The 16,133-nt window shown below is 44.1% G+C and overlaps 3 protein-coding genes across 3 annotated transcripts; all 3 read right to left on the reverse strand.

Moving 5' to 3' along the window:
* Positions 1–6: 6 nt before the first annotated feature.
* T265_14898 (hypothetical protein) lies at positions 7–3,263 on the reverse strand (the record flags this gene model as incomplete). The annotated part of the gene is made up of 2 exons (XM_009175727.1): positions 7–146; positions 3,203–3,263. Coding segments are annotated over 2 exons (201 nt in total), but the record flags the coding sequence as incomplete, so codon positions are not given.
* A 2,175-nt stretch (positions 3,264–5,438) lies between these two features.
* T265_09600 (hypothetical protein) lies at positions 5,439–6,164 on the reverse strand (the record flags this gene model as incomplete). The annotated part of the gene is made up of 2 exons (XM_009175715.1): positions 5,439–5,590; positions 5,963–6,164. The coding sequence occupies 2 exons, from the start codon at positions 6,162–6,164 to the stop codon at positions 5,439–5,441; spliced, it is 354 nt and encodes a 117-aa protein (XP_009173979.1).
* Positions 6,165–6,198: 34 nt separating this feature from the next.
* On the reverse strand, positions 6,199–6,954 carry T265_09601 (hypothetical protein; the record flags this gene model as incomplete). The annotated part of the gene is made up of 1 exon (XM_009175716.1): positions 6,199–6,954. The coding sequence occupies one exon, from the start codon at positions 6,952–6,954 to the stop codon at positions 6,199–6,201; it is 756 nt and encodes a 251-aa protein (XP_009173980.1).
* Between the last annotated feature and the right edge of the window lie 9,179 nt (positions 6,955–16,133).

The following is a 16,133-nucleotide window of genomic DNA, read 5'->3' on the forward strand; positions in this document are numbered from 1 at the left end:
ATCCACCTTTATTCTTTTCTTTACAATAAGGCTTTCAAATAAATCATGGCTGTACTGCAGTGAAGCATTGGTGTTGAGCACTGATGTCATGCTGTCGTTGATGATGATGATGATGGTGATGATGATGATGATGGGGCGAAAAATGACTACGTAGCATGGAAATGAGCAGATGGCGATGAACACGCCAATTTCTAATTTGTTCGATAAAACCAGACGGCCTATTAGAGTGTAGCTGGTCAGTTTTGAAACATCTTGGGTGGTTCAGTAGAAGCTGACACGTATGGGGGGCATGGTAGTTTTCACTGTATACTAGATTTGACGACAAAATATCCCAAAAGGAAACTCCGTTGAGATCGGTAATTGCGAAATCTGTTGCATTTGATAAACTAGTACATTTGAATGGTGATATTTGTTTCTAAACATTATATGTTGCAGGAATTTTGCGGTGGTGGTGTAAGTCCTGAACACGCCATTCTGTTGTCGAACTCTACGATGTCGCAACAACACGTGGGTTATCGCACCCCTTAATTTTGTGCATGATAAAAAACACTCTGTCATCAGTGAAACATCAGGACTTCTCGTATCTAAAGATGTTTGCCCAGTGATGTATTTTTCTTCATTCTATATTTAAAAGTATCTTCTATTCCAGAACTGCTTTTCTCTTTTTAGCCCAAAGCTTGCAGTATCTAGCTAGTTCGAACTGTCATGAATGATTAAATCATTCTTCATTCTTTCAGTGTTTCCAGCTATGCCACAAATTTCACTTCGGAGGTACAACCGGACTTCTCCATGACGCGTTTTTTGTGTGTCGGGATCGTTCTAAATCATCTGTCCATTTTCTCCTTTAGCGTCTTCTGCAGTTTGCCAATTAACTTCGGCTTCTTCGGACGTGCTTGAACAAGAGAAAAGCATACTCGATGAAATGTGCAGCTAAGATAGTTTAGGCCCACCTAGTTTGGGGTCGAAACTAAATTCGATCAAGAAAGTCCACCTCAAAAATTTCATAGTCTCCCTTCACTCTTTTGCTCATCTTTTCTTAGCCTAACCTCATGTTTCTTCTGGTGTATAAGCTCGAATCCCACGTGAATCTGACAAGTAAATGCCGAGTGAAAAGACCAACGAATTCCTTTAGAGCATCAGTGGTTACATCACTATTCACGCGCACATCAGTATATGCTGGAATGTTCATCTGGGGCTGAGTAACACCTAGTTCTTTCTCTTGAATTAAAAAAACCGGTCAGATGGACCCTATACGGCTGGGTATGCTTTCTGTTAAGTACTGTGTGAGTTTGTCTGCCCACACTCCCTCGAGATCTTCAGGATGAGATATTTTCTGATACTGATGAGTGCATATATTTCCTATTACTTCTGTTGGTTTCCTCCGGAATGTCACATTTCTCTATAGAACTTGAACATATCCTTCAGGTCACTTAAACTCCGGTAACTACTTTAAATATGGTTTTCGCGATGCAGCGAGGCGGGAATCCTGTTTGCGTCAATGTGTTTGATACTGATCTGCTTGGCTACATCAGCCACAGCAAACGATCAGTTGAGATAAACCATGCTTGTGTGCTCTCCACTCATCGCATGTGACAACGGAGAAACCACCTGCTCGGTGCTTTCCAACAAAATGCGCTTCAGGGGTGCCACGCGTTTTAGGAAGACTGTTGCTGACAAACCACAGAAAGAATCGAATATTCTTGGTGGGATATTGGATTCCGTGGATGAAACTGCCTTGTTTCTAATTTTCTTCCCAGACCTGAATAATAGCATCTCCTACGCACCAGAGTGAATATACGCTAGGTATACGTGGGTGGCTGTATCAGTAGGCAGATGCGCACAGTAACACCGGCAACAAATGTGCTAAGCTTGTCAGGAGTAGCGTCCCAAAAGACTGAAATTCTCTGCGTCATCATTTCTACGAAGGAAAATCTGAATCATAACGAAAGGTTTGCCTGTACTCTGGTGGTCGGTTTATAGAGGAAATTCTAGATGAAGTATACTTTTTATATATATCGGAACAACCTGCAAAACCTGTAGAAACTATCGCAACTCACCCGCTGGTCGCATTTAAATTCTCGGTTCCTCAGAGCAAAAAGTAAATTGCCCAATAATTAGATTCACATGAGTCGTTTAACTGATGTTATTCAGACAGATGTGCAGCACAAACTATGTTGTGTGATTCTGTTAGTTTGGTTGTCAGGCTACGAAGGTTTTCCTTTCTAAGTCATGGAGGTTGTCGACCAACTTGGACAGATCTTCCACATACTACTTGTGAAGACGCATAATTGTTTAATTACTATCAGCTTCGTCAGTAGTGCGATCAACACAAACGCGCCCGTGCTATCTCACCAGTGAGTGCACCATATGCGCGTCAAACACGGGTTGTCTTTTCCCGATTGGTTAAAGAGATGCACGCTAGGTGGAGGAACGTACACTTCCCCACACACACTTTTCTTGAACACGATGAAGCTGTCTTTTCTACCGGGTAGACTCAAACTCCAGGCCAGCACATCCCGTCGCACCCCATGATGTTGAGAACCTGGAGTAGATTTCTCGGGGACTTCTTAACTAATGTGGTCTTTGGAATAGCACTAAAAGAGCACTTTCTACGACGCAATCATTAAATCCCCCCCCAAAAAAAACGTTGTCGTTGTTACTAACTACTGTCCACATTCCAATGACTTAGTGTCAGAAAAAGACTCCAACAAGGAATACAATAGGTTTATTGCGATCAAGAGAATGCAAAGTTACAAGGGGCCTCTTGGAATTTCAAGTGCACTTTCGACATTTATCCAGGCTGTCTGATCGGCTTTGGGTAGACACTCGTCATCATCAACCATGCTTCTATGAAAGACCTGAACGCTATTCATCGTTGGTCGTTAGTGAATTGATCGACTAACCTTTGACAGTTATGCATGAAATTCTACTAGATTTTTGTCTGACCTACCTATTTTGCTTACTGTCAACTGAATTCTTCAGCAATTTTCGTTAACAGAATTCAAGCAAACAGCCTGTTACAACTGGCCTTGAGAAAAAGATCCATACGTACAATCGTTCCGTCTCTCAATTTGATATACGTTTGTTCGTACTCATGTATTAGGTGGTTTCTGCTTGCTAATGATACATGATACAGCGGTCCGATCTGAGTCGATTGTACCATGATCATCCTGGTCACTGCTGTACCGCCTAATTAGCTCACCTTGTTCAATTGGTTGCAAGCTCTGCGAACGCACACTATCTCCCGCAGAAGCCGACTGCATTGACTTGCAGCTGATCCATCCATCCGATACATGATACAGCGGTCCGGTCTGAGTCGATTGTACCATGATCAACCTGGTCAGTGCTGTACCGTCTAATTAGCTCACCTTGTTAAAATGGTTGCAAGCTCTGCGAACGCGCACTATCTCCCGCAGAAGCCGACTGCATTGACTTGCAGCTGATCCATCAGCGAATCTATCATGACCCAGGCGTTACGCGCTCTCTTGAATGTTCGCCAATCACACAGCTCCCCGCACCGTTTTGGTAGTCTGTCAAACTTCTCAAATTTTACGACTAAGGCATCAGTGGGTTAAAATGGAAGCTCTGCGAACGCGCACTATCTCCCGCAGAAGCCGACTGCATTGACTTGCAGCTGATCCATCAGCGAATCTATCATGACCCAGGCGTTACGCGCTCTCTTGAATGTTCGCCAATCACACAGCTCCCCGCACCGTTTTGGTAGTCTGTCAAACTTCTCAAATTTTACGACTAAGGCATCAGTGGTTGGAAACATTTGGATGTTATAATGGGTTGGCTTGTCTATATGCGTGCTCGAATCATACATCGTTGATAACGTTGACGCATTCATTTTATGATGCTTCTTGCCTTAACTGGCGTAGTTCCCCGTAGCTTTCCCGTTGTCTTACATGTCCACTGAGGTCATACAAGAACGATGTATAAGCTGCTCGCAGACAACGTTTTTGTGACCTGTTTGCCCTAGTGAATGAGCCTAGTGGTTACCCTCTCAGAAACTGTTTTACGTATATGGTCACGCAATGGTATGCGCGGGGACTCAATTACACGGGTAGATGCAGGTTTACAAACTCTTTCGCCTTACACACAAAATACAACATTTCAGAGACCACTAGTAGTCACTTTAAAATCATATTCAAGTATATGCCCTGCGACTACGGCAATCCTCAAAACAGATACCATCAAGGGATAAAAGATTTTGCCTTTCCTGGAGGGATTATTTCGTGTTATTCAGCTAAAGTGTACCATGACAATGGAACTTTTCTTGTTGTTAGATGAGCTATGAACTTCATGTGCGGTTAGTTACTTGTTCTAATCTGCTTTCCCCATAGAGTCTCGGAATTCCCATTCTTCCTAATTCCCTCTAGGTATAACGATGTCGTAAATCAAAATCGATGTCAACCGCTGACAGGAACCAGCAAAATCTTTCGTGTTTCGTTAAAACCTCATTCTGAAAGGCGTTGCTACTTAACTTTCAGCAATGTATGACTTTTCCGAAGTCATATTTTGCAACTTAAGCCTAACTCGCCGCTTTGGTAACGGCACTCTTACTAACGAAAGATGACAACGTCCTCTGAAGTCTATGATTATTTGAGGGGTCATTTGACTGTGCGTTGGCCTCAATAACGTTCAATATTTCATTCTTTGAGACCGGTAAATGGTGCTTGGATATCTTACCCTTTGCAAGTAGCATAAGGCGACTAATTCACATATCAACAGACCAAAACTGGGACACGCTGTTGTCCATTGCAAACTGGGACTGAGGTGAACACGTATCTAACAGTCACCGTGTTTCTGATTTTGAATTTGTCGTGATTATCTAACTAGTTTAGAATTGAGCCTCGTAGGCCACATCTTTCGAAATTCTAATGCAATTCCTTCTTCCTTGGTTTTTGAGTATCGCTGAAGATGACCAATTTACTGGTATATTTATTGCAGTATGAATAAACTTCTCGGGGAACAGCATCCTGAAAACTAGGAACGACTTTTTCAGACATGTGGAACCCCGTAGGAATGCTGAAGGCGATCCCCCTTGATGCGACTACTGAAATCGTATTACTTGATCCTATCGCTTCTAATCGTCGTATATGACGACTTCTTCAAAAGGCTACGATTTTGGCTTTGAATAGGTGAGCAAGTATATGCATACCGCGTCACGAATTACAGAGCGTGATGAGCAGGGAATGAGCCTGTCAACCAGCTAGACAACACTTGGTGTCTAGAGCTTACACATAAATTCGTTCGGGTGCCTACTGTCTAAAAACCGTTCTTTTCATCCGGTCAAATAAGATCATAGAACTACCTTACATGTACAAGAGATACACCCATTTGCAAATCAATTTGGTTTTCACGAGATACCCAACAAAATCTCTCGTTTATGTTATGATATTGAGTCTCTCGTTAGAACCAAACTGATTTGCAAATCAATGTATTTCTAGAAAACGGTTCAATTTGGGTTCAAGTAGAACATAAGATTGACGGAAACTCGGGGACTGTGCCCACCTGATGAGCCACAAGAAGGGCGAAACCGGTCGTGGGCTGTCGAAGGGTTTCCAGCAATCTTGTGAGTAGTTTCCTTTATGAAAATACCTTAAGTATAACTAATTCCGCGTGCTGTAGCCATTGAAAGCTCGTAATAAAAAGGCATCTTGGTCGAGGTCATACATGACCTCTGAAAATACAACGAGTAAGTATATGTCCTTTCCACCCTTCATGGACATGAATTATGGAGCAAATTTTTTAAATTGAGGTCTGTTTGTTTCGGTGGCTTCAGAAACCAATGAACCAACGTGAATGAGAGCAGTGTTCCAGTGTAAAGCTCACAGTTCAAATTATACCTAATTTTCGGTAACAGTGAAAAAATCACGTAGTTTTATGTCAACCAAACCATGAAAAGCACCCAACAAGAAAAAACTTGCTTTGAGTCCCAGTTGTCAGAAGCATTTACGGTGAACGATAGCCGGGCCACATTCGTCATACTCTTGTTTGGAAATCCACATTTGTTGGAATGTGGCTAAGGATGCTAGAATAGATCCACCAATCCACACGGAGTACTTGCGCTCCGCTGGTGCAATAATCTTGACCTTCATTGTGCTTGGAGCCAAGGCACTGATATCTTTTTGCATGCGGTCTGCAATACCAGGGAACATAGTCGTACCACCAGAAAGCACTGTACTGGCATAATCACACTTCATGATCGAGTTGTCCGTCGGGAAGTTCGTAGGTTCTCTCCAGCACTGTACTCGATGCTGCAGTGCTCATTTCTTGATCAAAGTTTAATGCCACATAAGTCAACTTCTCCTTGATATCACGAACGATTTCTCGTTCAGCCGTTGTTGTAAAACTGTAACCACGTTCCGTAAGTATTTTCATAAGGTAGTCAGTGAGATCACGTCCAGCCAAATCAAGCCGAATAATAGCGTGGGGCAGGGCATAGCCTTCATAAATGGGGACTGTATGGGAAACGCCGTCTCCGGAATCTAGAACAATTCCAGTTGTTCGACCAGACCCATACAAGGACAAGACTGCCTGGATGGCTACGTACATCGCTGGTGCATTGAAAGTTTCAAACACAATCTGTGTCATCTCACGGTTTGCTTTTAGATTGAGCGGTGCTTCAGTTAGGAGAATTGGATGTTCCTCGGGGGGCACACGCAGCTGATTGTAGAAAGTATGATGCCATATCTTCTCCATATCATCCCAGTTGGTTACGATTCCATGTTCAATGGGATATTTCAGAGCGAGTATACCTCGTTTCGACTGAGCTTCATCCCCAAAGTAACAGTCTTTCTGACCCATACCGACCATCACACCTTTGTGCTTTGGTCGTCCGACGATGGATGGAAATACGGCTCTCGGTGAGTCATCACCGGCAAATCCAGCCTTACACATACCGGAACCATTGTCAATTACCAACGCTTGGACCTCTTCGTCGACCATGGCGAAAACACTGTGAGATAGCGTCTAATTTCAGTCGACTCTGGTTTTTATACAACCGTCCGATGGCCATATTTGGACTTTCACCAACAATCACTTGGTTCAACATGCTGAATTCAAGGTGATATGGACAATTACGTGAAGTTTATCACGTGTGTGATTGAACGAACATACAGGTGGCACCGGATGTTTGGACATATTTGGACATACAATATATGCGAACGGGCTGTTCTGCATGCACGCACAACTGGACAGACATCTGGCGTCCGAATGAAGCCCAGGCAAACTACTAAAACCAGAGTCTATGAGCTAAAAGATTTGCCATAGTGAGTTATGGTGATCACCATTTATGTACTGGTTACCTTTTTTCTCAATAAGCATTTTCCTTCATGAGATCTTGAGGGAAGATCTTTTAAAACGTCAACCCCCGAGATCGTGGTGCATACATCATGTAAGTTCCCGGAACTGCACCACACTGGCGAGTATGTTCTTCCGTTTGATGAACTAATGGTGCACTTTGTAGCTCAAAGAAGACTTGCTCATACGGTCTCGGTGATAAGTTTTGCTGTCAGAGCATCTTCCCAGTGTAAAATCTGTTATTAATGGCCTCATGTTGTCAATATGCCACCGCAGGACTCAAGATTCAAACGTATTAATCCGTGTGTTCTACGTCAGACTTTCCACCTGGTTCACAGTTTCCTTCAGTGCTAGTGACTCATCAAAGAAATAGCAACAAAAACAGTATTAGCAGTAAACGTATGTGTTGCACATCTGGACTATGTTGCTTTACAGTGCCCCGATAAGGCTTTCCACTCGAAAATATATGTTGAAAAAAAGTGTCCAAATCTCGACTTCAAACAATGAGGACTATTTTTAGGAGGGGAGCTGGCAGGAAGAGATATGGGTTCTGAAGCCATCGTGACTATTACGATGTTGGAGAATGTGCTTGCAGCTGCCCTCGTACTGAAGAGTAGAACAGTCAGTTGGATGCATAATGGGACTAGATGATTTACTCAAGCGCATTAATCCACCCTGACCGCATCGGGTATCTTGTCACTAGCTTATCTAAATAGGACCAACTAAGTTACATTCATTCGCGACAGTTAGTAGACATTATGCGAACGAATCAGAAAGGAAGCCGACCAATCAAATCTGCCTGAGTGGATTCTAATGTTTTTGGATAATGTTACCAGAATTGAAAGCTTCTGAAGCCAGAATAATGAGTTACGAATAATAATAACTGTGACTCCTTTTGGCACAGTCGAGAGATTGATAACAATTAGCAAAACAGGTAAATAATCAGGCTAGCATGTAGGTATACGGAAAATACAAGTGTGAATTGTAATCAACCGACTTGATGTAACCCTACTCGTAAGCCCTCACTGCAGCCAGCTACGCTAGCATGAGTGGTTTCAAAAGCTGAGTGAATCTCTCTTCTTATGTCGTGCTTATTAATTTTGAGCTGGTTGCTCCTAGTTTTGAGCAGCAATCAAAGAAGATAGCCTGTGAGGAGTGATATCATTGTGGACTCTTCCGTCACACGGGCAATACGCATCATATAGCCAACTAACAAACGAGAGGACTCAACTTTATTAGAGACTCAAACGTACAATATACAACAGGGTCACGTGGATTAGAATAAACGCAACGTCAGGCTCAGGTGCTTTTTAGGAAGAAAACTTGATCCAAATCACACAGTCGTCGGGAAGGTTGAATAGAGGGGTATCCATTCGTGTTTGATAATTGCACGAACATGAATATAACAATACATGTCCGGAAGTCTGGGAATACAAGGAACATATTGTGCTCACAAACTTTCGGGGCACTCCTTGATGGGAAAGCGTGTCAAGGAGAACAGACAGGTCAACCAACTCTAATGCGCCTTGGAAATCTAGGAATTCTAAAATTGCTGGTCATTTGTAAGTATGACGTTGTTTTAGCATCTGACGCAGTATTAAGACTTGGTCAACGTAACCCCTACCAAGCCGGAATCCCGCTTGCTGCTCTCGGGTCATTTTTTCACGAACCACCATAAGGCGACGAAGCGTAAGTGACGCCAGAAGTCTCGTTACCCACAGGGTTAAGCTGACCCCCCTGTGGTTACCACACTCACCACCAGTCGCTTTGTTAAAATGGACACTATCACTGATTCCCACAGTTGTCTGCGACAGCCTCCTTTTCACAAGTAGAGCAGGCATCTGCTGACTGAAGATTTCACCCTTATCTTTGAACAGTGCGGGTGAGAGAGCGTCCGGACCAAAAGCTCAATGGAGCTTGAAAGAACAATGCAGTCATAAACCTCCGAGGCCGTAGGGGGTTCCACGTTCACCGTCGAGAGTTTTACGTTAACTGCGGGCCCCAGATGTGCGGTTGGTGGGTTTGCTGGAAGCTGGCGGCCACGAGGGTTGTTGTTCGAAGTATTACGCCCACTGGTCGAGGCGCTTTTCTTTATTCAAGATGGTCACTTCCTTCTGGTCCTTGGTAGTTTTCGGGGATCGGTCGGGCGGATCAACTGGAATAATTTTCTGGCATTGCCAGCTTCCTGAGACTTTTCCGTTTCCTTGGCTCTCCATTTCCACCAGACTTTACGATTGGTTCGCACTCTCACTTTCTCTTGACGTTTGATAACTCGTCGCATCAAGTTATGTTCGGGACCGGCTGGGATATCTCCCCGAGTTTTAAGCAGTGTCATTGTTCCATCTGATAGCTAGTGTTTGAGTGAGACTGGTAGCGCCGTGCCCCAAGTAAAACACCCAGTACTGTTCAAAGATTTGGCGATCTCTTCCAGTACGAATTCACATCATATTGTGGAGCATTTGAAAGAGACTCTGGAAGACGGTCTAGTAAATTCGTTTTACATCCGGATCAGCCAATATTTCAGTTGTCAGGCTATTTGTCCGCACCTTACGCAGCCCGGGAAAACGAAGGGTGAAGCGACTCCGGACGAGTGCGTGGTGGGGACCCAGAAATATGTTACAAAACGAGCAGTGGTCAGTTATTGATCCGCGCCATCGGTAACTGATGGCAGTGTGATTAATTTGTGTTTTTGTGACCGGAACGTCGTTGGAGGACACCATGTGGCTTGTTCTTGTTAGCACTACACAAAAAGAGCCTGTGGTCAGCACACAGCTGAAGCAGTCGTTGGTTGGAAAGCCTGACCACAAGGCAGCGATGTTTGGCTGGAAATGCAAGTAAATTACCATTTTTACGGAACACGCCACTACATATGTTCCAACCCCCAACCTGGAGGACCTGGGGACTTTTAGCCATTGACCGACATGGTATGAAAGACTCTGCGAGTGTCGCGTGGACACCCCCAGTGTAGATCAATGGATCGTCAAAGTACACAAGCCGCCACACTGCAGTAATTTCCACTCTCTTTGTGACGAACCCGAGTGATTTGAGGAGCCAGCTGCGGAACGGAACACCAACTTGTCCAAACAAAACCTAACACTTGACTTTGCAAGCCATATTATGCCAACTGCATCAGTGAGGTAATAAAGCGTGGAGTAAACCATCTCGAAGACCCAAAAATCAGGTTGATATACCAACATTGACTGATCTCGGCACAGACAGTTTTCAGCCCGTCCAACCCGCTGATAGAATCGTTACGCAATTTGCAGCACTAGATCACGACGACGGCAGTCCTCTTATTCGAGCAACTCCAATGCGTCCCGATTAAAACGAAAGGGATATGAAACAGCTGGTAGCCACAGAAAAAAAACACTTACGACATCCCATGTCTATCCAGATAGCGAAGTCAAGAAACAGTAGCCAAAGAGTGCTTGAAGTTTGACTTTGCAATCATATCATGGACAAAAGGTGCAGGGCTCAAAGTGGAGAGGAATTTGTCGACTGGTGACAGGACAAAGAATCCTTCGATTGTCTGAACGCCATCTATCGGTCGAGCATAAAAATAAGACAAACTCTCCAGGATGCTGACACGAGGCTGAAACGGACATCGCCTACAGAAATACTGGACGCTTGGCGCAAGCACCTCAATGAACTGATGAATCAACCGATGACTATTGACTGAACTGCAGTGGATACATTGCTTCAGCTAGAGAATCTTCTTTCGACCATCGAAAAGACACGGTGAGCAAATATACCATTGTAAAACGGCAAGGTAACTGGATGAGACACGCCTGAAATAAAACTGGTGAGTGCACTTTTTCAACTGACCAGCATGATCCAAAAGAAAGAAGAATTCCCATCAGAATTCAAGGGTGTGCTAATCTTGTTACCACAAAAAGGAAGAGAAAGTGAATCTTCCGTGACAACTACACAGGCATCAGTCTGCTAAGTGGTGTTGATAAGGGTCTGCCATAGTTGCTAGTCAACCGACTGACTACTGAATTGGTTGGAGCACACACTCCAGAGGAACGAGGTAGATTCCATGCTGGCTGTAGAACGATGTATCTGATATTTGCTGCACTACAGTTTCAAGAAAAGTATCGGGAATACCACCATATATTCCACGCCATCTTCGTAAAATTCACGAACGCCTTTGACTCTATCAATCGAGAGGTAGTGTGACAGTATTTCCAGGTAGCAAAGTTCGCCAACCTCACTCGAAGCTTACATGAGGAAATTAGAGCAATGGTACAAGCGAATGGTTCGAATTCAAGTGATCTCAAAAGTCCCTTCGGCGTAAAACGGAGGTGCGTGCTTACCCTCGCTCTTTTCAATCCCTGCCTAACGGTCATCATGAATACGTCTGCCGTGAACGGAGATGTTGGTGTACAAAGCAAGCACCGATTTGATGGACGTCCGTTCAATATTAGGTGTTTTCCTGAGAGCAGCGTGGTTCACCAGACCAAAGTCCGTATATTTACCGACGACTGTGTGTTGTTCGCACACACGCGGTTCCTACTGTGACGCAGATTCATCTGAGCACCAACGCGTTCTGCTGTAGCATGCGCCAGGGAGTCTCCGGAAATCCTCTGTGCATCAAGACCGACATAGAGCATTTGGACTGCCGCACGGAATTCCGCTACATCTGACGCACATCGCCTGATGAACTGGCCATCGGCATTAGCCGGTACTCCATGGTGCCAAGACTAGCGTGGCTTTTGGCAAGCTCGCGAGGAGTGGAGTATTCGAATGGAGACAAAGCTGCACTTCTACAAGGCGACGGTTGTATCCGTCCTGTTGTACGGCACTGAAGCGCAGATACCACTTCCGGTACTTGAGCATTATCCACATGTAATCCCTTAGACGGAGCGGACGGCTACCAAGTAAGGAAGTCCTCCGACATGATGAAATGGAGACTACGTTCACATGCAACCGCCTACGGTGTCTGGAACATGTTTGCTCAATTACAGAAACAGGATTCCGAAGCAGCTTTCATAAGACCAGTAAATGCACAAAACGGGACTGTATAGAATCAGACGACAATCTCCAAATTTAAGTCAGAGGACTTAAGCCTGTAAAACGATATACTATCCTCGGAGCTGTTGAACCCGAATACAGCACGAGCTGGGGCTGCAGCGTCCACGGTATTTTTTATGTTGGCAGACTACCAATGGATGCGCAGCGATCCGTCGGCGAAACATGATCAGACGAAGTAAGTTTATCAGACCCATCTTGAATTTCTTTGGTCGCCAAATACATAAGCAATCGATGATGTATGAAGCAGCTTTCCATAGCTACTTCTATAAGAACCAAAACCAACCGAAATGCTTGAGCCATTCGATTTTTTAAAGGCGGAGGCGGTGCTAGAAGTCAATAAAACGATGATCGTCTGGCTAGAATTACGTCGAATCATGGCTGACTGTAGTCATGCAGGTGCACTCTGTGTCCTTCTTATGAGTAATGCAACCCCTAGTCTATCCGTAAAAGACACTGTTGAGTTCAATTGCTGAGCTGTTAACATTTGTATCAGCAAAGCCCTGAATTAATACCCTGATATTCCGGAGCGTTAAACCTACAGCGATGCTAGAAATGACTTTCTATAACCACCATTTTATATACCTAGCTTGAACTAGCTAGCCGTATATGTGGTGTGCAGGCGACTGGACAACCTGGTACATACGCTGTGAGCGTAGTGCGTTCACCGCACTACGAATGTACGAGGTTTCGTGGAACAGATCAACCTTCGTTACTTGACCTTATACTAACTAGTGAGCCATTTATGGTTGAACAAATCATATATAGACCACCACTGGGAAAGAGCGACCATCTCGTGCTCTTGTTCGATTTCACTTGCTCCTCCGTACGTTTAAGCGACCCACATAAATATGTTCTGAAGACCAATTTTCGGGAGATAATCTCAGCCTTCCAGGACCTAAAAATGCTGGATGACGAACACGAAAATTCTAATAGGCAATGGAAATCATTCATAGCCCAGCTGCAGACCTTGATTGCAGACAATTCGACAGAGGTGCCTCGAGCCACCTGCGTACAGATGTTCACAGTGAGGAGTCGAACAAGAAAATGGATTACAGAACGTAACATCGCTTGGTTTCAATATAAAACGAACCGGACCGACGAACACTGGGAGTCGTACCGAAAGTTGCGGAATAAAGTCACGTCACTAATCAAGGAAGACAAACTACAACAACAATTCAAATTGATGACTAGGATGGAGAAAAACCCCAAACTATTGTATCAATTCGTGAATGCGCAGGCTAAAGTTAAACCAGGTATATCTGCCATAAAGACAGAATCGGGAATGACTGCAAATGCGTTTGAAACAGCTAATGCCCTTGCCACATTTTATGCTTCCGTGCTTTCTCCTGAAGCTACCCGCGCTCCTGTACAAACTGTGGAGGTACTAACGGACGAAACTTTATCGGACGTGCATAAGTGTATCTACCACCGCGCGACCAAGCTGGTCATTGGCCTCCGAAACGTTCCCTACAGTGAAAGGCTACGTAAACTGGATTTGTTTGATTTAACTTATCGGCGTATACGAGGAGACCTCATCCTGATGTTCAAGATAATAAACACCCCTAATCACCCTTTAAAACATTTGTTCACAGTTAATTTGGCCCGACAGACCCGACGGAATCCATTGGCCGTTGACATTCCATGTTCCCGCATTAACTGTCGGCGCTACTTTTTTTCAGTCCGCGTATCCCTCACGTGGAACAAACTACCAACATCTGTTGTGGATTGTGGTAACCTCGAGACTTTCAAACATTCGCTTGACGAATACATAAGATCTTACCCAACTTCCCTCATCAACATTTGACATGCAGATTACAAACAATAGAACATATATGTCATATCATTCCGTTTATCTGTATACATACACACACACCAATATCCTTTGGTCATTGTAAAGCAAAATGCTTTTTAGACCAATATAACCTTGATTTACCTTGATTTACCTTGATTTACCGCGTAATCTCATGAGGAAGGATAAGTGATTTCTCACGGAGAGGCTCTCGTTTGGTTGGACGGTTTTCGTCCACTACCTGAAGTCTACTTTATACACGTCTTACTTTATTTTGCTATATTATTTTATTATTTTATTTTTTTAATGTACCGCACATGTTATGAAGTTGTAATCATGTGCATAAATTCGGTCGGATTGTGTAAACTGATGATGAACCGGTGTCCAACCAACTGGCAATTCCAGGTTAGAAGTTAGATGCGACCCAAACACAATTTCATTGATTTTCTATAGAGAAAAATGTCGATAGCTCAGGCAGCGTAGATGTTCGTTGGCTTGTTCGCTGAACTGGGCAATTTGATTGCAAACGTTTCATCACCAATCGTGTTGACATCACCAGTGCGTCATTGGGGAGCGTAGTAGTCCTTAGCGGTGGGTAAGTGGTTGCGCTAACTAACTAATCACCGTTCACCACTAATCCACCGCTACGGACCACTGCGCTCCCCAATAACGCACTGATGATGTCACCTCGACTGATGCTGAAATGTTTGCAATGAAATTGCCCAGCTCAGCGAACAAGCCGACGACACTTTCATTGGGTGTGACAAACCAACCTATCCCACCAGGTGATCAGTCCCATTTATAATAAGTTTTGAGAAATCACTGTTCCACTAGACAACCAGCAAAATTGTTCTGCAATTCTATTTGTGTGTATTTCGTTTGTCCATCTAAATTCCAGACTGTTAAGCGTATAATGCTGCTAGGGTTAACCATATTTCCTCAGACATAGCTGAACGATGACTAGCATTAGCATAGAATGTGTCTAGAATGTGCCTAGACTGTATCTCCTTGGTGAAGTAGGCCACTAGGTGCTTCTGCATGCACTGTCGGACTAAACTACTTAGCTGTACTTTAATTGGCACTTATGGGCAATATGATGGCTTTCCAGCTATCCCTCCTGTTTAGTTCGCTGTCTTCGGGCTTACAGCGGGTACAAGGCACTCGGATGGACGCATAGTTGACTCAGCACTACTCACTACGGGTGGGTGTTCACCGGCTTAGTTCGAAGTGTCAGGCCAATGCAGAAACGAATGTCAGTTCTTGCGGGTTCGGATATCAGGCATAGGTTGCACTTGTTGCTGAATGAAACACGGCAATGAAAATCCTATTGTTTTAGCTCACTCCCTTTGTTAGCTACACCATGCTGTGCATTCATCAACACTTATCAGCAAGTCTGATTGGAATCCAATGCGACAGGACCTGAACTACAGCCTTTTGAAGCCGCCTATGATATGTGGTGAACTACCCATGTCTTACAACAGCTTAGAATGGTATTTCGCTTTGTTCACTCTTACTCACATGATTTCTAAGCCATAGATATGCCACCGGAAGTGGTTGTCACCAGTGTGTGCAGGATGGAACGAAATTGTGGCAACAATTGACCAAAACTATTGATGCGATTTTGTGAACTACCGACTGCTGTTGTTTCTTGGCTCTGCAACAAGTGTGAGAAATAATTCGCCTGTCAATCCTGGGATTTCTGCCTTAACCTGTCCTTTCTGTGCGTCTCATAAGGATTTCCTCATTAGTTTTGGATATGGTCAGTGAAAAATCAATGTCCATCGGTGGAAATGGTAGAGGAATGTGAAGTATGAGCTTGATAGCGTCAAACCAAATGTTGAGCAATCCGACGAGCCATGGGATGACACCAGTGTATGAACAGCAGTGTGTCAGTGGCATATGAATGCGAAGCCCAGAGAATAACAAACCGTTCCGATAGAGGTTTTACTCACGTTCACTTGTCACCCAAATGGCATGCTGTCATTGGTTAAGGCCAGGCTGA

The sequence above is a fragment of the Opisthorchis viverrini genome (assembly GCF_000715545.1).
Source record: "Opisthorchis viverrini unplaced genomic scaffold opera_v5_288, whole genome shotgun sequence".
Lineage (NCBI taxonomy): Eukaryota > Metazoa > Platyhelminthes > Trematoda > Opisthorchiida > Opisthorchiidae > Opisthorchis > Opisthorchis viverrini.